At 47.0% G+C, this 22,456-nt stretch overlaps 1 protein-coding gene across 5 annotated transcripts in view; it reads right to left on the bottom strand.

Annotated features, from left to right (window-relative positions):
• LOC121274989 overlaps positions 1-14,349 on the bottom strand; it is a 58,987-nt gene extending 44,638 nt beyond the window's left edge. For all 5 annotated transcript variants that reach the window (XR_005942331.1, XR_005942330.1, XM_041182381.1 and 2 more), the window contains exon 1: positions 14,206-14,349. Coding sequence is in view for 3 of the 5 variants with exons in the window: in XM_041182381.1 (XP_041038315.1) it covers positions 14,206-14,320 (115 nt within the window). In the remaining 2 variants the exon portion in view is untranslated. The remainder of the gene's footprint in view (positions 1-14,205) is intronic.
• Positions 14,350-22,456: the final 8,107 nt, after the last annotated feature.

Here is a 22,456-nt window from a genome sequence, read left to right as displayed (position 1 = left end):
ACCCGGGAGTGAGTTACACACTGGGATCTAATCGAGGTGTTCGGAGTGATTTATATACAGAATAACAGATACCCGGGAGTGATTTACAGACTGGAATCTAATCGAGGGTTTGGGATGGTTTATATACAGAATAACTGATACCCGGGAGTGAGTTACAGACTGGAATCTAATCGACGGGTTCGGGGAGTTTATATATAGAATAACAGATATCTGGGAGTGAGTTATAGACTGGAATCTAATCGAGGGGTTCGCGTGGTTTATATATAGAATAAAACATACCCGGGATTGAGTTACAGGCTGGAATCTAATCGAGGGGTTCGGGGTGGTTTATATTTAGAATAACAGATACCCGGGAATGAGTTACAGACAGGATCTAATCGAGGGGTTCGGGGAGGATTATATATAGAATAACAGATACCCTGGGAGTGAGTTAGTGACCGGAATCTAATCGAGGGGTTTGGGGAGGGTTATATGAAGAATAACCGATACCCGGCAGTGATTTACAGACTGGAATCTAATCGAGGGGTTCGGTGGGGTTAATTTATAGAATAAAAACAGAATTACCTGGAAAAACTCAGCAGGTCTGGCAGCATCGGCGGAGAAGAAAAGAGTTGACGTTTCGAGTCCTCATGACCCTTCGACAGAACTTGAGTTCGAGTCCAGGAAAGAGCTGAAATATAAGCTGGTTTAAGGTGTGTGTGTGGGGGGCGGAGAGATAGAGAGACAGAGAGGTGGAGGGGGTTGGTGTGGTTGTAGCGACAAACAAGCAGTGATAGAAGCAGAATATCAAAAGATGTCAACAACAATAGTACAATAGAACACATAGGTGTTAAAGATAAAGTTGGTGATATTATCTAAACGAATGTGCTAATTAAGAATGGATGGTAGGGCACTCAAGGTATAGCTCTAGTGGGTTTTTTTTTTATTTTATATAATGGAAATAGGTGGGAAAAGGAAAATCTTTATAATTGGGAAAAAAAAAAGAGAAGGGGGAAACAGAAAGGGGGTGGGGATGGGGGAGGGGACTCACGACCTAAAGTTGTTGAATTCAATATTCAGTCCGGAAGGCTGTAAAGTCCCTAGTCGGAAGATGATACCCGGGAGTGAGTTACAGACTGGAATCTAATCGAGGGGTTCGGGGGGGTTTAAACATATAATAACAGCTACCCAGCAGTGAGTTAGAGACTGGAATCTAATTGAGGGGTTCGGGGTGGTTTATATATAGAATAACAGATACCCGGGAGTGTGTTACAGACTGGAATCTAATTGAGGGGCTCTCTGTGGTTTATATATAAAATAACAGATACCCGGTAGTGAGTTACAGACTGGAATCTAATCGAGGGGTTTGGGGTGGTTTATATACAGAATAACAGATACCCGGAAGTGAGTTACAGACTGGAATCTAATCGAGGGGTTCGGGGAGGATTATATATAGACTAACAGATACCCGGGAGTGAGTGAGTGACCGGAATCTAATCGAGGGGTTTGGGGAGGTTTATATATAGAATAACCGATACCCGGGAGTGAGTTACAGACTGGAATCTAATCGAGGGGTCCGGTGGGGTTAATATCTGGAATAACAGATACCCGGGAGTGAGTTACCGACTGGAATCTAATCGAGGGGTTCAGGGTGTTCTATATACAGAATAACAGATACCCGGAGTGAGTTACAGACTGGAATCTAATCGAGGGGTTCGGGAGTGGTTTATATATTGAATAACTGATTCCCGGGAGTGTGTTACAGACTGGAATCTAATCGAGGGGCTCTGTGTGGTTTATATATGGAATAACAGATACCCGGGAGTGAGTTACCGACTGGAATCTAATCGAGGGGTTCAGGGTGTTCTATATACAGAATAACAGATACCCGGAGTGAGTTACAGACTGGAATCTAATCGAGGGGTTCGGGAGTGGTTTATATATTGAATAACTGATTCCCGGGAGTGTGTTACAGACTGGAATCTAATCGAGGGGCTCTGTGTGGTTTATATATGGAATAACAGATACCCGGGAGTGAGTTACAGACTGGAATCTAATCGAGGGGTTCGGGGTGGTTTATATATAGAATAACAGATACCCGGGAGTGAGTTACAGACTGGAATCTAATCGAGTTGTTTGAGGTGGTTCATATATAGAATAACAGATACCCGGGAATGAGTTACAGGCTAGAATCTAATCGAAGGTTCGGGGTGGCTTATATATGGAATAACAGATACCCGGGAGTGAGTTACAGACTGGAATCTAATTGAGCGCTTCAGGGTGGTTTATATATATAATAACAGATACCCGGGAATGAGTTACAGACTGGAATCTAATCGAGGGGTTCGGGGTGGTTTCTATATAGAATAACAGATACCCGGCAGTGAGTTACAGACTGGAATCTAATTGAAGTGTTCGGGGTGGTTTATATATAGTATAACAGATACCCGGGAGTGTCTTACAGACTGGAATCTAATCGAGGGGCTCTGTGTGGTTTGTATATAGAATAGCAAATACCCGGGTGTGAGTTACAGACTGGAATCTAATCGTGAGGTTCGGGTGGTTTATACATAGAATAACAGATGCCCGGTAGTGAGTTACAGACTGGAATCTAATCGAGGGGTTCGGGGTGCTTTATATACAGAATAACAGATACCCAGGAGTGAGTTACCAACTGGAATGTAATCGAGGGGTTCGGCTGGTTTATATATAAATAATAGATACCCGGGCGTGAGTTACAGACTGCAATCTAATCGAGGGGTTCGGGGTGGTTTATATAAAGAATAACAGATACCCGGGTTTGTGTTACAGACTGGAATCTAATCGAGGGTCCGGGAGTGTTTTATATATTGAATAACAGATACCCGGGAGTGAGTTACACACTGGAATCTAATCGAGGGGTTTGGGGTGGTTTATATTGCAGAATAACAGATACCCGGGAGTGAGTTACAGACTGGAATCTAATCGAGGGGTTCGGGGAATTTATATATAGAATAACAGATATCTGGGAGTGAGTTATATACTGGAACGTAATCGAGGGGTTCGCGTGATTTATATATAGAATAAAAGATACCCGGGAGTGAGTTACAGACTGGAACCTAATCGAGGGGTTCGGGGTGGTTTATATATAGAATAACAGATACCCGGGAGTGAGTTACAGACTGGAATCTAATCAAGGGATTCGGGGAGTTTATTTATAGAATAAGGGATACTTGGATGTGAGTTACAGACTGGAAACTAATCGAGGGGTTCGCGTGGTTTATATATAGAATAACAGATACCCGGGAGTGAGTTACAGACTGGAATCTAATTGAAGGGTTCGGGGTGGTTTATATATAGTATAACAGATACCCGGGAGTGTCTTACAGACTGGAATCTAATCGAGGGGCTCTGTGTGGTTTGAAAATAGAATAGCAAATACCCGGGAGTGAGTTACAGACTGGAATCTAATCGTGAGGTTCGGGTGGTTTATACATAGAATAACAGATGCCCGGTAGTGAGTTACAGACTGGAATCTAATCGAGGGGTTCGGGGTGGTTTATATACAGAATAAGAGATACCCAGGAGTGAGTTACCAACTGGAATGTAATCGAGGGGTTCGTCTGGTTTATATATAAATAATAGATACCCGGGCGTGAGTTACAGACTGCAATCTAATCGAGGGGTTCGGGGTGGTTTATATACAGAATACCAGATACCCGGGTTTGTGTTACAGACTGGAATCTAATCGAGGGTCCGGGAGTGTTTTATATATTGAATAACAGATACCCGGGAGTGAGTTACACACTGGAATCTAATCGAGGTGTTCGGAGTGATTTATATACAGAATAACAAATACACGGGAGTGAGTTACAGACTGGAATCTAATCGAGGGGTTTGGGGTGGTTTATATGCAGAATAACAGATACCCGGGAGTGAGTTACAGACTGGAATCTAATCGAGGGGTTCGGGGAATTTATATATAGAATAACAGATATCTGGGAGTGAGTTATACACTGGAACGTAATCGAGGGGTTCGCGTGATTTATATATAGAATAAAAGATACCCGGGAGTGATTTACAGACTGGAACCTAATCGAGGGGTTCGGGATGGTTTATATATAGAATAACAGATACCCGGGAGTGATTTACAGTCTAGAACCTAATCGAGGGGTTCGGGGTGGTTTATATACAGAAAAGCAGATACCCAGAAGTGAGTTACAGACTGGAATCTAATCAAGGGATTCGGGGAGTTTATTTATAGTATAAGAGATACCTGGATGTGAGTTACAGACTGGAAACTAATCGAGGGGTTCGCGTGGTTTATATATAGAATAACAGATACCCGGGAGTGAATTACAGACTGGAACCTAATCGAGGGGTTCGGGGGGGTTTATATATAGAATAACAGATACCCGGGAGTGAATTACACACGGAATATTATCGAGGGATTCGGGGTGGTTTATATATAGAATAACAGATACCCGGGAGTGAGATACAGTCTAGAATCTAATCGAGGGGTTCGGGCTGGTTTATATACAGAAAAGCAAATACCCAGAAGTGAGTTACAGACTGGAATCTAATCGAGGGTTTCGGGGTGGTTTATATATAGAATAACAGATTCCCGAGAGTGAGTTACAGACTGGAATCTAATCGAGGGTTTGGGATGTTTTATATACAGAATAACAGATACCCGGGAGTTACAGACTGGAATCTAATCGAGGGCTTCGGGGTGGGTTATATACAGAATAACAGATACCCGGGAGTGAGTTACAGACTGGAATCTAATCGAGGGGTTCGGGGTGGGTTATATACAGAATAACAGATACCCGGGAGTGAGTTACAGACTGGAATCTAATCGAGGGGTTCGGGGAGTTTATATGCAGAATAACAGATATCTGGGAGTGAGTTATAGACTGGAATCTAATCGAGGGGTTCGCGTGGTTTATATATAGAATAAAACATACCCGGGATTGAGTTACAGGCTGGTATCTAATCGAGGGGTTCGGGGGTGTTTATTTATAGAATAACTAATACCTGGATGTGAGTTACAGAGTGGAACGTAATCGAGGGGTTCGCTTGGTTTATTTATAGAATAACAGATACCCGGGAGTGAGTTACAGACTGGAACCTAATCGAGGGGTTCGGGGGGGTTTATATATAGAATAACAGATACCCGGGAGTGAATTACACACTGGAATATAATCGAGGGATTCGGGGTGGTTTGTATATATAGAATAACAGATACCCGGGAGTGAGTTACAGTCTAGAATCTAATCGAGGGGTTCGGTGTGGTTTATATACAGAAAAGCAGATACCCAGAAGTGAGTTACAGACTGGAATCTAATCGAGGGGTTCGGGGTGGTTTATATATAGAATAACAGATTCCCGAGAGTGAGTTACAGACTGGAATCTAATCGAGGGTTTGGGATGTTTTATATACAGAATAACAGATACCCGGGAGTGAGTTACAGACTGGAATCTAATCGAGGGGTTCGCGTGGTTTATATATAGAATAACAGATATCTGGGAGTGAGTTATAGACTGGAATGTAATCGAGGGGTTCGCGTGGTTTATATATAGAATAAACCATACCCGGGATTGAGTTACAGGCTGGTATCTAATCGAGGGGTTCGGGGTGGTTTATATTTAGAATAACAGATACCCGGGAGTGAGTTACAGACTGGAATCTAATTGAAGGGTTCGGTGTGGTTTATATATAGTATAACAGATACCCGGGAGTGAGTTACAGACTGGAATCTAATCGAGGGGCTCTGTGTGGTTTATATATAGAATAACAGATACCCGGGAGTGAGTTACAGACTGGAATCTAATCGAGAGGTTCGGGTGGTTTATATATAGAATAACAGATACCCGGTAGTGAGTTACAGACTGGAATCTAAACGAGGGGTTCGGGGTGGTTTATATACAGAATAACAGATACCCGGGAGTGAGTTACCAACTGGAATGTAATCGAGGGGTTCGGCTGGTTTATATATAAATAACAGATTCCCGGTAGTGAGTGAGTGACCGGAATCTAATCGAGGGGTTTGGGGAGGTTTATATATAGAATAACCGCTTCCCGGGAGTGAGTTACAGACTGGAATCTAATCGATGGGTTCGGTGGGGTTAATATATAGAATAACATATAACCGGGAGTGAGTTACAGACTGGAATCTAATCGAGGGGTTCGGAGTGGTTTATATATAGTGTAACAGATACCCGGGAGTGAGTTACAGACTGGAATCTAATCGAGGGGTTCGGAGTGGTTTATATATAGAATAACAGATACCCGGTAGTGAGTTACAGACTGGAATCTAATCGAGGGGTTTGGGGTGGTTTATATACAGAATAACAGATACTCGGTAGTGAGTTACAGACTGGAATCTCATCGAGGGGTTTGGGGAGGATTATATATAGTCTAACAGATACCCGGGAGTGAGTGAGTGACCGGAATCTAATCGAGGGGTTCGGGGAGGTTTATATATTGAATAACAGATACCCGGGAGTGAGTTACAGACTGGAATCTAATCGAGGGGTTCGGTAGGGTTAATATATAGAATAACAGATACCCGGGAGTGAGTTACAGACTGGAATCTAATCGAGGGGTTCGGTGGGGTTAATATATAGAATAACCGATACCCGGGAGTGAGTTACAGACTGGAATCTAATCGAGGGGTTCGGTGGGGTTAATATATAAAATAACAGATACCCGGGAGTGAGTTACAGACTGGAATCTAATCGACGGGTTCGGGGGGGTGTATATAAAAAATAACAGACACCCAGGTGTTTGTTACAGACTGGAATCTAATCGAGGGGTTCGGGAGTGGTTTATATATTGAATAACAGATTCCCGGGAGTGTCTTACAGACTGGAATCTAATCGAGGGGCTCTGTGTGGTTTATATATGGAATAACAGATACCCGGGAGTGAGTTACAGACTGGAATCTAATCGAGGGGTTCGAGTGGTTTATATATTGAATAACAGATACCCGGGAGTGAGTTACAGACTGGAATCTAATTGAGCGGTTCAGGGTGGTTTTTATATATAAAACAGATACACGGGAATGAGTTACAGACTGGAATCTAATCCAGGGGTTCGGGGTGGTTTAAACATATAATAACATCTACCCAGCAGTGAGTTACAGATTGGAATGTAATCGAGGGGTTCGGGTGGTTTCTATATAGAATAACAGATACCCGGCAGTGAGTTACAGACTGGAATCTAATTGAAGGGTTCGGTGTGGTTTATATATAGTATAACAGATACCCGGGAGTGTGTTACAGACTGGAAACTAATCGAGGGGCTCTGTGTGGTCTATATACAGAATAACAGATACCCGGGAGTGAGTTACAGACTGGAATCTAATCGAGGGGTTCGGGGTGGTTTATATACAGAATAACAAATACCCAGGAGTGAGTTACCAACTGGAATGTAATCGAGGGGTTCGGCTGGTTTATATATAAATAATAGATACCCGGGAGTGAGTTACAGACTGGAATCTAATCGAGGGGTTCGGGGTGGTTTATATAAAGAATAACAGATTCCCGGGTTTGTGTTACAAACTGAAATCTAATCGAGGGGTTCGGGGTGGTTTATATATTGAATAACAGCTACCCGGGAGTGAGTTACACACTGGAATCTAATCTAGGGGTTTGGGGTGGTTTATATACAGAATAACAGATACCCGGGAGTGACTTACAGACTGGAATCTAATCGAGGGCTTCGGGGTGTTTATATATAGAATAACAGATATCTGGGAGTGAGTTATATACTGGAATCTAATCGAGGGGTTCGCGTGGTTTATGTATAGAATAAAACATACCCGGGATTGAGTTACAGGCTGGGATCTAATCGAGGGGTTCGGGGTGGTTTATATGTAGAATAGCAGATACCCGGGAGTGAGTTACAGACTGGATATAATCGAGGGGTTCGGGGAGGATTATATATAGAATAACAGATACCCGGGAGTGAGTGAGTGACCGGAATCTAATCGAGGGGTTTGGGGAGGTTTATATAACGAATAACCGATAGCCGCGAGTGAGTTACAGACTGGAATCTAATCGAGGGGTTCGGGGGTGTTTATAAAACGGATAACAGACACCCAGAAGTGAGTTACAGACTGGAATCTAATCGAGGGGATACGGGGGGGGGGGGGTTTCAACATATAATAACATATACCCGGGAGTGATTTACAGACTGGAATCGAATCGAGTTGTTTGAGGTGGTTCATATATAGAATAACAGATACCCGGGAATGAGTTACAGACTGGAATCTAATCGAGGGGTTCGGGGTGGTTTATTTATGGAATAACTGATACCCGGGAATGAGTTACACACTGGGATCTAATCGAGGGGTTCGGGGTGGTTTATATGTAGAATAGCAGATACCCGGGAGTGAGTTACAGACTGGATCTAATCGAGGGGTTCGGGGAGGAATATATATAGAATAACAGATACCCGGGAGTGAGTGAGTGACCGGAATCTAATCGAGGGGTTTGGGGAGATTTATATAACGAATAACCGATACCCGGGAGTGAGTTACAGACTGGAATCTAATCGAGGGGTTCGGGGGTGTTTATAAAACGAATAACAGACACCCAGAAGTGAGTTACAGACTGGAATCTAATCGAGGGGATACGGGGGGGGTTTCAACATATAATAACAGATACCCGGGAATGAGTTACAGACTGGAATCTAATCGAGGGGTTCGGGGTGGTTTATTTATGGAATAACTGATACCCGGGAGTGAGTTACAGACTGGAATCTAATTGAGGGGTTCAGGGTGGTTTATATATAGAATAACAGATACCCGGGAATGAGTTACACACTGGAATCTAATCGAGGGGTTCGGGGTGGTTTATATATAGAAAAACAGATACCCGGGAGTGAGTTAAAGACTGGAATCTAATCGAGGGGTTCGGGGTGGTTTTTATATGGAATAACAGATACTCGGGAGTGAGTTACAGAATGGAATCTAATCGAGGGGTTCGGGGGGTTTTAATCATATAATAACAGATACCCAGCAGTGAGTTACAGATTGGAATCTAATTGAGGTGTTCAGGGTGGTTTATATATAGTATAACAGATACCCGGGAGTGTGTTACAGACTGCAATCTAATCGAGGGGTTCTGTTTGGTTTATATATAGAATAGCATATACCCGGGAGTGAGCTACAGACTGGAATCAAATCGAGGGGTTCGGGGTGGTTTATATACAGAATAACAGATACCCGGGAGTGAGTTACAGACTGGAATGTAATCGAGGGGTTCGGCTGGTTTTTTTATAAATAATAGATACCCGGGAATGAGTTACAGACTGGAATCTAATCGAGGTGTTCCGGGATTTTTATATAGAATAGCAGATACCCGGGAGTGAATTAAAGACTGGAATCTAATCGAGGGGTTCGTGGCGGTTTAAACATAAAGTAACAGATACCCGGGAGTGAGTGACAGACTGGAATCTAATCGAGGGGTTCGGGTGGTTTATATATAGAATAACAGAGACCCGGGAGTGAGTTACAGACTGGAATCTAATCGAGGGGTTCGGGTGGTTTATATATAGAATAACAGATACCCGGGAGTGAATTAAAGACTGGAATCTAATCGAGGGGTTCGTGGGGGTTTAAACATAAAGTAACAGATACCCAGCAGTGAGTTACCTACTGGAATCTAATCGTGGGGTTCGCGTGGTTTATATATAAAATAACAGATACCCGGCAGTGAGTTACAGACTGGAATCTAATCGAGGGGTTCGGCTGGTTTATATATAGAATAACAGATACCCGGCAGTGAGTTACAGACTGGAATCTAATCGAGAGGTTGGGGGTGATTTATAGGTAGAATAACAGATACCCGGGACTGAGTTACAGACTGGAATATAATCGAGGGGTTCGGCTGGTTTATATATAAATAATAGATACCCGGGAATGAGTTACAGAGTGGAATCTAATCGAGGGGTTCGGGGGTTTTATATATAGAATAACAAATACCCGGGAGTGAGTTACACACTGCAATATAATCGAGGGGTTCAGGGTGGTTTATATATAGAATAACAGATACCCGGGAGTGAGTTACAGACTAGAATCTCATCGAGGGTTTCGGGGTGGTTTATATATTGAATAACATATACCCGGGAATGAGTTACAGACTGGAATCTAAGCGAGGTGTTCGGGGATTTATATGTAGAGTAACAGATACCTGGGAGTGAGTTACAGACTGCAATCTAATCAAGGGGTTCGGGGTGGTTTCTATATAGAGTAACAGATACCCGGGAGTGAGTTAAAGACTGGAATCTAATCGAGGGGTTCGGGGGTGTTTATATACAAAATAACAGATACCTGGTAGTGAGTTACAGACTGGAATTGTCTCGAGGGGTTTGGGGTGGTTTATATATAGAATAACAGATACCCGGGAGTGAGTTAAAGACTGGAATCTAATCGAGGGGTTTGGGGGTTTTAAACATATAATAACAGATACCCAGCAGTGAGTTACAGACTGGAATCATTTCGAGGGGTTCTGGGTGGTTTATATATAGTATAACAGATACCCGGGAGTGAGTTACAGACTGGAATCTAATCGAGAGTTTCGTTGTGGTTTATAGGTAGAATAACAGATACCCGGGAGTGAGTTACAGACTGGAATGTAATCGAGGGGTTCGACTGGTTCATATTTAAATAATAGATACCCGGGAGTGAATTACAGACTGGAATCTAATCGAGGGTTTCGGGGGGGTTTATATATAGAATAACAGATAGACGGGAATGAGTTACACACTGGAATATAATCGAGGGGTTTGGCGTGATTTATATATAGAATAACATATACCCGGGAGTGAGTTATATGCTGCAATCTAATCAAGGGATTCGGGGAGTTTATATATAGAATAACAGATACCTGGAAGTGAGTTACAGACTGGAATCTAATCGAGGGATTCGCGTGGTTTATATATAGAATAACAGATACCCGGGAGTGAGCTACAGGCTGGAATCTAATTGAGGGGTTCAGGGCGTTTATATATAGAATAACAGACACCCAGGATTGAGTTACAGGCTGGAATCTAATTGAGGGGATCGGGGGGGTTTATATATAGAATAACAGATACCCGGGATTGAGTTATATACTGGAATCTAATTGAGGGGTTTTCGGTGGTTAAAATGTAGAATAACAGATACCCGGTAGTGAGTTACAGACTGGAATCTAATCAAGGGGTTCGGGGAGGTTTATATACAGAATAAAAGATACCCGAGAGTGAATTACAGACTGGAATCTAATCGAGGGGTTCGGGGTGGTTTATACATAGAATAACAGATACCCGGGAGTGAGTTACAGACTGGAATCTAATTGAGGGGTTCGCGTGGTTTATATATAGAATAACAGATACCCGGGAGTGAGTTACAGACTGGAATCTAATCGAGGGATTCGCGTGGTTTATATATAGAATAACAGATACCCGGGAGTGAGCTACAGGCTGGAATCTAATTGAGGGGTTCAGGGCGTTTATATATAGAATAACAGACACCCAGGATTGAGTTACAGGCTGGAATCTAATTGAGGGGATCGGGGGGGTTTATATATAGAATAACAGATACCCGGGATTGAGTTATATACTGGAATCTAATCGAGGGGTTTTCGGTGGTTAAAATGTAGAATAACAGATACCCGGTAGTGAGTTACAGACTGGAATCTAATCGAGGGGTTCGGGGAGGTTTATATACAGAATAAAAGATACCCGAGAGTGAATTACAGACTGGAATCTAATCGAGGGGTTCGGGGAGATTTATATACAGAATAACAGATACCCGGGAGTGAGTTACAGACTGGAATCTAATTGAGGGGTTCGCGTGGTTTATATATAGAATAACAGATACCCGGGAGTGAGTTACGGACTGGAATCTAATCGAGGGATTCAGGGTAGTTTATATATGGAATAACAGATACCCGGGAGTGAGTTACAGACTGGAATCTAATCCAGTGTTTCGGGGAGTTTATATATAGAATAACAGATACCCGGGAGTGAGTTATAGACTGGAATCTAATCGAGGGTCTCGGGGTGGGTCCGGTTATTGAACCGGTTTCTTCCGGTCAGAGTTGCTCTTCCAGCACTTGACGTCAATGGAGGAAGAACACCGGGGCTGGTGTTGTTTGGAAAGGCCTTCCGGACATGTCTGGACATGTATGTGGAATCTTTTGAAGGGATTTTTGAGCAGGCTCTTCTGGTGTGTGCTGCCTGAAAGGATGGTGTACGCAGACTCACTTGGCGCAACAGAGTGAAACCGAGCCAATCAGAGCAAAGCAGAATCAAACCGAGGCAATCAGAGCAAAACAGAGTCAAACCGAGGCAATCAGAGCAAAACAGAGTCAAACCGAGGCAATCAGAGCAAAACTGAGTCAAACCGAGGCAATCAGAGCAAAACAGAGTCAAACCGAGGCAATCAGAGCAAAACGGAGTCAAACCGAGGCAATCAGTGCAAAACAGAGTCAAACCGAGGCAATCAGAGCAAAACTGAGTCAAACCGAGGCAATCAGAGCAAAACAGAGTCAAACCGAGGCAATCAGAGCAAAACAGAGTCAAACCGAGGCAATCAGTGCAAAACAGAGTCAAACCGAGGCAATCAGAGCAAAACAGAGTCAAACCGAGGCAATCAGAGCAAAACTGAGTCAAACCGAGGCAATCAGAGCAAAACAGAGTCAAACCGAGGCAATCAGAGCAAAACAGAGTCAAACCGAGGCAATCAGTGCAAAACAGAGTCAAACCGAGGCAATCAGAGCAAAACAGAGTCAAACCGAGGCAATCAGAGCAAAACAGAGTCAAACAGAGCAAAACAGAGCAAAACAGAGCCAAACAGAGCCAATCAGAGCTGAACAGAGCCAAACAGAGCAAAACAGAGCCAAACAGAGCCAAACGGAGTCAGAGTCAAACAGAGTCAAACAGAGCCAAACAGAGGCAATCAGAGCAAAACAGAGTCAAACAGAGCCAAACAGAGCAAAACAGAGCCAAACCGAGGCAATCAGAGTCAAACAGAGGCAATCAGAGCCGAACAGAGCCAAACAGAGCAAAACAGAGTCAAACAGAGGCAATCAGAGCCAAACAGAGTCAAACAGAGCCAGAGTCAAACAGAGGCAATCAGAGCAAAACAGAGTCAAACAGAGTCAAACAGAGCAAAACAGAGCCAAACAGAGTCAATCAGAGCCCAACAGAGCCAAACAGAGCCAAACCGAGGCAATCAGAGCAAAACAGAGTCAGAGTCAAACAGAGCCCAACAGAGCCAAACAGAGCCAAACAGAGTCAAACAGAGCAAAACAGAGCCAAACAAGGCAAAACATGGCCAAACAGAGCCCAACAGAGCAAAACATGGCCAAACAGAGCCAAACAGAGCCAAACAGAGCAAAACAGAGCAAAACAGAGCCAAACAGAGCAAAACAGAGCCAAACAGAGCAAAACAGAGCCAAACAGAGCCTTACAGAACCGAACAGAGCCTAACAGAGCACAACATAGCCAAACAGAGAAAAACAGAGCCAAACAGATCAAAACATAGCCAAACAGAGGCAATCAGAGCAAAACAGAGTCAAACAGAGACAAACAGAGCAAAACATAGCCAGACAGAGCCAAATTGAGCAAAACAGAGTGAAACAGAGCAAAACAGAGCTGAACAGATCCAAACAGAGCCAAAGAGAGGGAAACAGATCCAAACAGAGCCAAACAGAGCCACTCGGAAATTTCAAAAAGGAGAGTTGGATAGACGCTCGAATGGGTGGGAGGGGGGGAAGTTTTACGCGGAGATGGCGGGGGGGGTGGGGGGGGGGGGCGGGGGGATTACAGGGAAGAGGCAGAGAGGGAGGGGGATTGACTTTGCCGCCCGTTCGGAAGGGCCAGCAAAGTCTCCGTGGGCTGAATGGCCTCATCGTGGGCAGCACTCAGGGAAACCCGGGCAAAAACATCAGCCATGTTCCCTGTTCCCCGATAGCAATCGGCGAGGGGGGCGAGTATGAGCGGCGGGTAGAAACTAAAAACATGACCGCGGTGGGGGGATGGGGAGGGAGAAAGGGGGCCCCCCACCTCGATAACCACAGCCGCCCACCCACCCACAATCCGCAAGCACCCCGGACAAACACGCCCACCCTGTGGGCGATCCACCCACTGCGAATCTCAGGCTGCGGCCTAGACCAAGATAGATGATGCAACATCTGGACGTTTCAGTAAAAAGGTGAACAACTGGCCTCAAAGGGGTTAAAAAGCTCCCTTACCTTGACACTGAGATATTTGGATAGAGAACGCAAAGAAAATGAAAGCCGGCTTGTTCATTTTAAAAGACAAATATATTCGAAAGTGAGAGTGCCAAACGGGAGCAACTTGGAACATTCTTTGCTCACTTCCTGAGCAACCTTCCTCTCTCTGTGACGTGTGTACCCGCATCGAGACATGTCCATCCCCCACGGGCCTGGCCAAGTGTGACATCAGGATCACTTCAAAAAGAAGTTCCAGAGCCACTTGAGGAGGGATCAGGTCCGGGAGAAAATCAGGGGGGGGCGACGCGTTCAAACACCCACCCACCCCTCCTACTGCCCCAGCTCACACCGCGTCCCGGGCATCCACTCCTTACCCTCCCTCTGCTGGAACTCGGACACCGCCACCCCCCACCCCCCCGCCCACCTCCCTCCGGGTGTGAGAACGACTCGATTTTCAAATTCGCACCCTCGTGTTCAAATCCCTCCCTCACCCCCTCCCTCCCTATCTCTGTAACCTCCTCCATCCCCTACAATTCTCATCCTCCTGTTCCAATCCCTCCCTCACCCCCTCCCTCCCTATCTCTGTAACCTCCTCCAGCCCCTACAATTCTCATCCTCCTGTTCCAATCCCTACCTCACCCCCTCCCTCCCTATCTCTGTAACCTCCTCCGACCCCAACATTTCTCATCCTCCTGTTCGAATCCCTCCCTCACCCCCTCCCTCCCTATCTCTGTAACCTCCTCCAGCCCCTACAATTCTCATCCTCCTATTCAACTCCCTCCCGCACCCCCTCCCTCCCTATCTCTGTAACCTCCTCCAGCCCCTACAATTCTCATCCTCCTGTTCAAATCCCTTCCTCACCCCCTCCCTCCCTATCTCTGTAACCTCCTCCAGCCCCTACAATTCTCAACCTCCTGTTCAAATCCCTCCCTCAACCCCTCCCTATCTCTGTAACCTCCTCCAGCCCCTACAATTCTTATCCTTCAGTTCAAAACCCTCCCTCACCCCCTCCCTCCCTATCTCTGTAACCTCCTCCAGCCCCTACAATTCTCATCCTCCTGTTCCAATCCCTCCCTCACCCTCTCCCTCCCTATCTCTGTAACCTCCTCCAGCCCCTACAATTCTCATCCTCCTGTTCCAATCCCTACCTCACCCCCTCCCTCCCTATCTCTGTAACCTCCTCCGACCCCAACATTTCTCATCCTCCTGTTCGAATCCCTCCCTCACCCCCTCCCTCCCTATCTCTGTAACCTCCTCCAGCCCCTACAATTCTCATCCTCCTATTCAACTCCCTCCCTCACCCCCTCCCTCCCTATCTCTGTAACCTCCTCCAGCCCCTACAATTCTCATCCTCCTGTTCAAATCCCTTCCTCACCCCCTCCCTCCCTATCTCTGTAACCTCCTCCAGCCCCTACAATTCTCAACCTCCTGTTCAAATCCCTCCCTCAACCCCTCCCTATCTCTGTAACCTCCTCCAGCCCCTACAATTCTTATCCTTCAGTTCAAATCCCTCCCTCACCCCCTCCCTCCCTATCTCTGTAACCTCGTCCAGCCCCTACAATTCTCATCCTCCTGTTCAAATACCTCCCTCACCCCCTCCCTCCCTATCTCTGTAACCTCCTCCAGCCCCTACAATTCTCATCCTCCTGTTCAAATCCATCCCTCACCCCCTCCCTCCCTATCTCTGTAACCTCCTCCATCCCCTACAATTCTCATCCTCCTGTTCCAATCCCTCCCTCACCCCCTCCCTCCCTATCTCTGTAACCTCCTCCAGCCCCTACAATTCTCATCCTCCTATTCAACTCCCTCCCTCACCCCCTCCCTCCCTATCTCTGTAACCTCCTCCAGCCCCTACAATTCTCATCCTCCTGTTCAAATCCCTTCCTCACCCCCTCCCTCCCTATCTCTGTAACCTCCTCCAGCCCCTACAATTCTCAACCTCCTGTTCAAATCCCTCCCTCAACCCCTCCCTATCTCTGTAACCTCCTTCAGCCCCTACAATTCTTATCCTTCAGTTCAAATCCCTCCCTCACCCCCTCCCTCCCTATCTCTGTAACCTCGTCCAGCCCCTACAATTCTCATCCTCCTGTTCAAATACCTCCCTCACCCCCTCCCTCCCTATCTCTGTAACCTCCTCCAGCCCCTACAATTCTCATCCTCCTGTTCAAATCCATCCCTCACCCCCTCCCTCCCTATCTCTGTACCCTCCTCCAGCCCCTACAATTCTCATCCTCCTGTTCAAATACCTCCCTCACACCCTCCCTCCCTATCTGTGTAACCTCCTCCAGCCTCTACAATTCTCATCTTCCTGTTCAAATCCCTCCCTCACTCCCTCCCTCTCTATCGCTGTAACCTCCTCCAGCCCCTACAATTCTCATTCTCCTGTTCAAATCCTTCCCTCACCTCCTCCCTCCCTATCTCCGTAACCTCCTCCAGCCCCTACAATTCTCATCCTCCTGTTCAAATCCCTCCCTCACGCCCTCCCTCCCAATCTCTGTAACCTCCTCCAGCCTCCACAATTCTCATCCTCCTTTTTAAATCCCTCCCTCAACCCCTCCCTCAATATCTCTGTAACCTACTCCAGCCCCTAAACTTCTCATCCCCCTTTTCAAATCCCCCTCACCCCCTCCCTGCCTATCTCTGTAACCTCCTCCAGCACCTACAATCCTCATCCTCCTCTTCAAATCCCTCCCACAGCCCCTCCCTCCCTATCTCTGTAACCTCCTCCGGCCCCAACATTTCTCATCCTTCAGTTCAAATCCCTCCCTTACCCCCTCCCTCCCTATCTCCGTAACCTACTCCAGTCTCTACAATTCTCATTCTCCTGTTCAAATCCCTCGCTCACCCCCTCCCTCCCTATCTCTGTAACCTCCTCCAGCCCCTACAATTCTCATCATCCTGTTCAAATCCCTCCCTCACCCCCTCCCTCCCTATCTCTCTAACCTCCTCCAGCCCCTACAATTCTCATCCTCCTGTTCAAATCCCTCATTCATCCCCTCCCTCCCTATCTCTGTAATCTCCTCCAGTCCCTACAATTCCATCCTCCTGTTCAAATCCTTCCCTCAGCTCCTCCCTCCCTATCTCTGTAACCTCCTCCAACCCCTACAATTCTCATCCTCCTGTTCAAATCCCTCCCTCACCCCCTCCCTCCCTATCTCTGTAACCTCCTCCGGCCCCTACAATTGTCATCCTCCTGTTCAAATCTCTCCCTCACCCCCTCCCTCTCTATCTCTGTAACCTCCTCCAGACCCTACAATTCTCATCCTCCTGTTCAAACACCTCCCTCAACCCCTCCCTCCCTAACTTTGTAACCTCCTCCAGCCCCTACAATTCTCATCCTCCTCTTCAAATCCCTCCCTCAACCCCTCCCTCCCTATCTCTCTAACCTCCTCCAGCCCCTACAATTCTCATCCTCCTCTTCAAATCCCTCGCTCACCCCTCCCTCCGTATCTCTGTAACCTCCTCCAGCCCCTACAATTCTCATCCTCCTCTTCAAATCCCTCCCTCAACCCCTCCCTCCCTATCTCTGTAACCTCCTCCAGCCCCTACAATTCTCATCCTCCTCTTCAAATCCCTCCTTCAACCCCTCCCTCCCTATCTCTGTAACCTCCTCCAGCCCCTACAATTCTCATCCTCCTCTTCAAATCCCTCCCTCAACCCCTCCCTCCCTATCTCTGTAACCTCCTCCAGCCCCTACAATTCTCATCATCCTGTTCAAATCCCTCCCTCACCCCCTCCCTCCCTATCTCTCTAACCTCCTCCAGCCCCTACAATTCTCATCCTCCTGTTCAAATCCCTCATTCATCCCCTCCCTCCCTATCTCTGTAATCTCCTCCAGTCCCTACAATTCCATCCTCCTGTTCAAATCCTTCCCTCAGCTCCTCCCTCCCTATCTCTGTAACCTCCTCCAACCCCTACAATTCTCATCCTCCTGTTCAAATCCCTCCCTCACCCCCTCCCTCCCTATCTCTGTAACCTCCTCCGGCCCCTACAATTGTCATCCTCCTGTTCAAATCTCTCCCTCACCCCCTCCCTCTCTATCTCTGTAACCTCCTCCAGACCCTACAATTCTCATCCTCCTGTTCAAACACCTCCCTCACCCCCTCCCTCCCTAACTCTGTAACCTCCTCCAGCCCCTACAATTCTCATCCTCCTCTTCAAATCCCTCCCTCAACCCCTCCCTCCCTATCTCTCTAACCTCCTCCAGCCCCTACAATTCTCATCCTCCTCTTCAAATCCCTCGCTCACCCCTCCCTCCGTATCTCTGTAACCTCCTCCAGCCCCTACAATTCTCATCCTCCTCTTCAAATCCCTCCCTCAACTCCTCCCTCCCTATCTCTGTAACCTCCTCCAGCCCCTACAATTCTCATCCTCCTCTTCAAATCCCTCCTTCAACCCCTCCCTCCCTATCTCTGTAACCTCCTCCAGCCCCTACAATTCTCATCCTCCTGTTCAAGTCCCTCCCTCACCCCCTCCCTCCCTATCTCTGTAACCTCCTCCAGCCCCTACAATTCTGATCCTCCTCTTCAAATCCTTCGTTCTTTCTGTTAATCCCGATTCTCCCCCTCCAGCCCCTCTGGTTCCTTTCCCTGATTTCCTTCCATCCTCTGTCTCCATCCCTCTGGTTCTTGACTCTCCTGACTCCGGAAGCAGTTTCTCCTCCTCGTTGACTCCATCGCAAACCCTTCCTGGTTTCGAACGCCTCGATTCGATCCCACCCCATTCACCTTCCCTGCTCCCAGGGGAACGATACCCCCACCCCCCACCAGTTTCTCCCAGCGTGTCCGCGTGAACTGAAGTCCCTCATTTCTGGGACCATTCTAGTCAATCTCCTCCATGGCCTCTCCAGGGCCCTGAAACCCTTCCCAAAACATGCGGGACTCAGGCCTTTCCATGATACTCCAGTTGAGGCTGAACTAGCATTTGAGAAAAGGGTTCACATCACTGTTATTCTGCCCACACCCGTGTTTGAAACAGAAACGACCATATTTCACTTTTAACCCACTTCCCCACTTGTCCTGGGACTTTTCATCACCTTCACAGGACAGGAATAAGAACATATTTGGAACAGGAGTAGGCCATTCAGCCCCTCGAGCCTGCTCCCCCACTCATTAAGATCATGGCTGACCTGATTGTGGTCTGAACTCCACTTACCTGTCTAGCCCATTCCCCATACCCCTCAACTCTCTTGTTGATCAGAAACCTGCCTCGCTCGGCCTTGACTATATTCAATGGGCCAACCTCCACTGTTCTCTGGGGGAGGGAATTCCACAGACCGACCACCCTCTGATAGAAGAATCCCTCCTCATCTCCTGGTACAGCCAATGAAGTACAATAGAAGTCTAGACACTGATCTGAGACATGTCCAGAAGCTTGCGTCTCCGACAGTGCAGCACTCACTCGGTACTGGCACCGGGGGGAGTGTCGGCCTGGAATATGGAGCTCAAATCCTAGAGTATATACATCTACCTCTGACAGTGCAGCACTCCCTTGGTGCTGGCACTGGAGGGAGTGTCGGCCTGGATTATGGAAATCAAATCCTAGAGTATATACATCTCCCTCCGACAGTGCAGCACTCCCTCAGTACCGACCCCGGGGGGAGTGTCGGCCTGGATTATGGAGTTCAAATCCTAGAGTATATACATCTCCCTCCGACAGTGCAGCACTCCCTCAGTACTGGCACCGGGGGGAGTGTCGGCCTGGATTATGGAGTTCAAGACTCTGGAGTTGGGCCTGAATCTATAATTTTGTAATCCTGACACCAGAGGTTTACTGACTGAGTCCCAGCTGAAATATTGTTTGTTCAGAAGAATTCCTTGGATGGGTGTGTACAGTTGGAATGTTCCTGTATCTGCACCTCAGCCCTTCTGACGAAATCCAGAGCCTATGACTTGGCAATCCCAGAAGGTTGTTCAACTGCAACCCATATTATCCAATGGCAAAAGCAGGGGCTGTGCTGCAGTGTCTCTGTGCGTCGAGGGGTCTCACCTCCCCCAGCCCCTGGGTATTGTGTTTACCTGTTGTGTGTCACAGGGTGACGAGAGAGAGAAAGGGAGCTGGGGAGAGGGAGAGACAGAGAGAGAGAGAGGCAGAGAGAGAGAGAAAATCAGTGACAGAGGCAGAGAGAGAGAGAGAGGGAGGGAGAGAGACAGAGAGTGAGCGACAGAGAGAGACAGAGAGAGTGACAGAGAGAGAGACAGAGTGAGCGACAGAGAGAGAGAGAGACTAGGAGAGTGACAGAGAGAGACACAGTGAGCGACACAGAGAGAGAGAGAGAGAGACAGGGAGAGTGACAGAGAGGTAGAGAGTGAGACAGAGAGCAGGAAGAGAGAGAGGCAGAGAGAGGCAGCGAGAGAGAGAGAGGCAGGGAGAGAGGGAGACAGAGAGAGAGACAGAGAGAGGCAGCAAGAGGGAGAAGCAAAGAGAGAGGGAGAGACAGAAAGCGAGAGAGACTGAGACAGAGAGAGGCAGAGAGAGACTTAGGGATATAGACAGAGGCAGGGAGACAAATAGGGGGAGAGAGATACAGAGAGAGAGAGAGAGAAACAGTGATAGAGGCAGAGAGAGAGAGACAGACAGAGACAGAGAGAGAGAGAGAGAGAGAGAGGGAGGGAGAGACACAGAGACAGGGAGAGAGACAGAGAGAGCGAGGGAGTGAGAGGCAGAGACGCTAGAGAGGGAGAGACGGAGACAAAGACAGAGTGAATGAGGGGGTTTGAGAAAGAGACAGAGGCAGAAACAGAGAAGGGAGAGAGAGAGGCAGGGAGAGAGGGAGACAGAGAGAGAGAGATAGACAGTCAAAGAGAGAGAGAGACAGAGAGAAAGAGAGAGAGACAGAGAGAAAGAGAGAGACAAAGTGAGAGTCAAAGAGCGAGAGAGACAGAGAGAGGGACAGAGAGAGACAGAGAAACAGACGAGTATTGAGAGACGCTAACAGAGAACTTGCTCTGCACAAACTGACTGTCACATCTTGCAGATTAAATCAGTGACTACATGCAGTGTGTTCCCTTGACCTGTAATGCAGCATGTGCCATCCTGAACTGGTGTACTGTGCCACAGAAACGTGAAATCCTTGTTGACAAGAACAATTGTTCAGTACTTACTCGCTTGCATTTTTATAGCGCCTTTAACAAAGGAACATGTCCTTAAGGGACTTCATAAGAGTGTCACGGAATGAAACTATACTCCCAGGTCACGGGGGAAGATATGAGGGACAAGTGACCAAAAACTCAGTCAAAGAGAGAGGTTTTAAGGAGCGTTTTAAAGGAGGAGAGAGAGGGAGAGAGAGAAAGAGAGACAGAGACAGAAGGAGAGAAAGAGAGATAGGGAGAGAGACAGACAGAACGAGACAAAGAGACAGAGAAAGAGAGACAGAGCAGTTTAAGGAGCAACTTAAATGAGGAGAGAGAGAGGGGGAGAGAAAGAGAGTGAGGGAGATGTTAAGGAGCAACTTAAAGGAGGAGAGAGGTATAGAGAGAGAGATAGAGAGAGACGGAGAGTGTGAGAGGCATTGAGAAAGAGACAGAAAGAGAGACAGAGGGAGAGAGACGGATTGAGGAAGAAACAGAGACAGAAAGAGAAATGGAGAGGGAGAGAGAGAGATAGTTAGAGAGTGAGACTAGAGAGAGATAAAGAGAAAGAGGGGCTGAGAAAGAGGGTGAGAGAGAGACAAGGAGAAACAGAGAGAGACATAGCGAGAAGAAGGGACAGAGAGAGAGACAGAAAGATAGGGAGGTTTTGAGGAGTGACATAAAGGAGGAGAAAGAGAGGGGCAGAGAGAGAAAGAGATAGAGATGTGTTAAGGAGTGAGTTATAGGAGAGAGACAGTATGCTAGAGAGAAAGATAGTCAGACAGAAAGCCAGAGAGAGACAGAGAGAGAGAGAGAGAGAGAGAGCTAGACAGAGAGAGAGACAGAGAGAAAGAGACAGAGAGAGAGAGAGACAGAGAGAAAGAGACAGAGAGAGAGAGAGAGACAGAGAGAAAGAGACAGAGAGCGAGAGCTAGACAGAGAGAGAGAGAGACAGGCAGGGAGAGAGTGACAGAGATAGAGGGAGAGAGGGAGATGGAGAGAGATAGGGAGAGAGCCAGAGAAAGAGAGAGAGTCAGAGAGGTAGAGACAGAGAGAGAGAGACAGAGACAGAGAGGTGTTCAGGCGCAACTTATAGGAGGAGTTAGAGAGAGAGAGGGGGAGAGAGAGAGAAAGGTGTTAAGGAGACTTAGAGGAGAGAGATATAGAGAAAGGGAAAGGGAAATGGAGAGACAGAGAGG

This window comes from Carcharodon carcharias (genome assembly GCF_017639515.1).
Source record: "Carcharodon carcharias isolate sCarCar2 chromosome 39 unlocalized genomic scaffold, sCarCar2.pri SUPER_39_unloc_6, whole genome shotgun sequence".
In the NCBI taxonomy this organism is placed as follows: domain Eukaryota; kingdom Metazoa; phylum Chordata; class Chondrichthyes; order Lamniformes; family Lamnidae; genus Carcharodon; species Carcharodon carcharias.
Note: the sequence above shows the minus strand (reverse complement) of the source record. Positions and strands in the feature narration are given on the sequence as shown.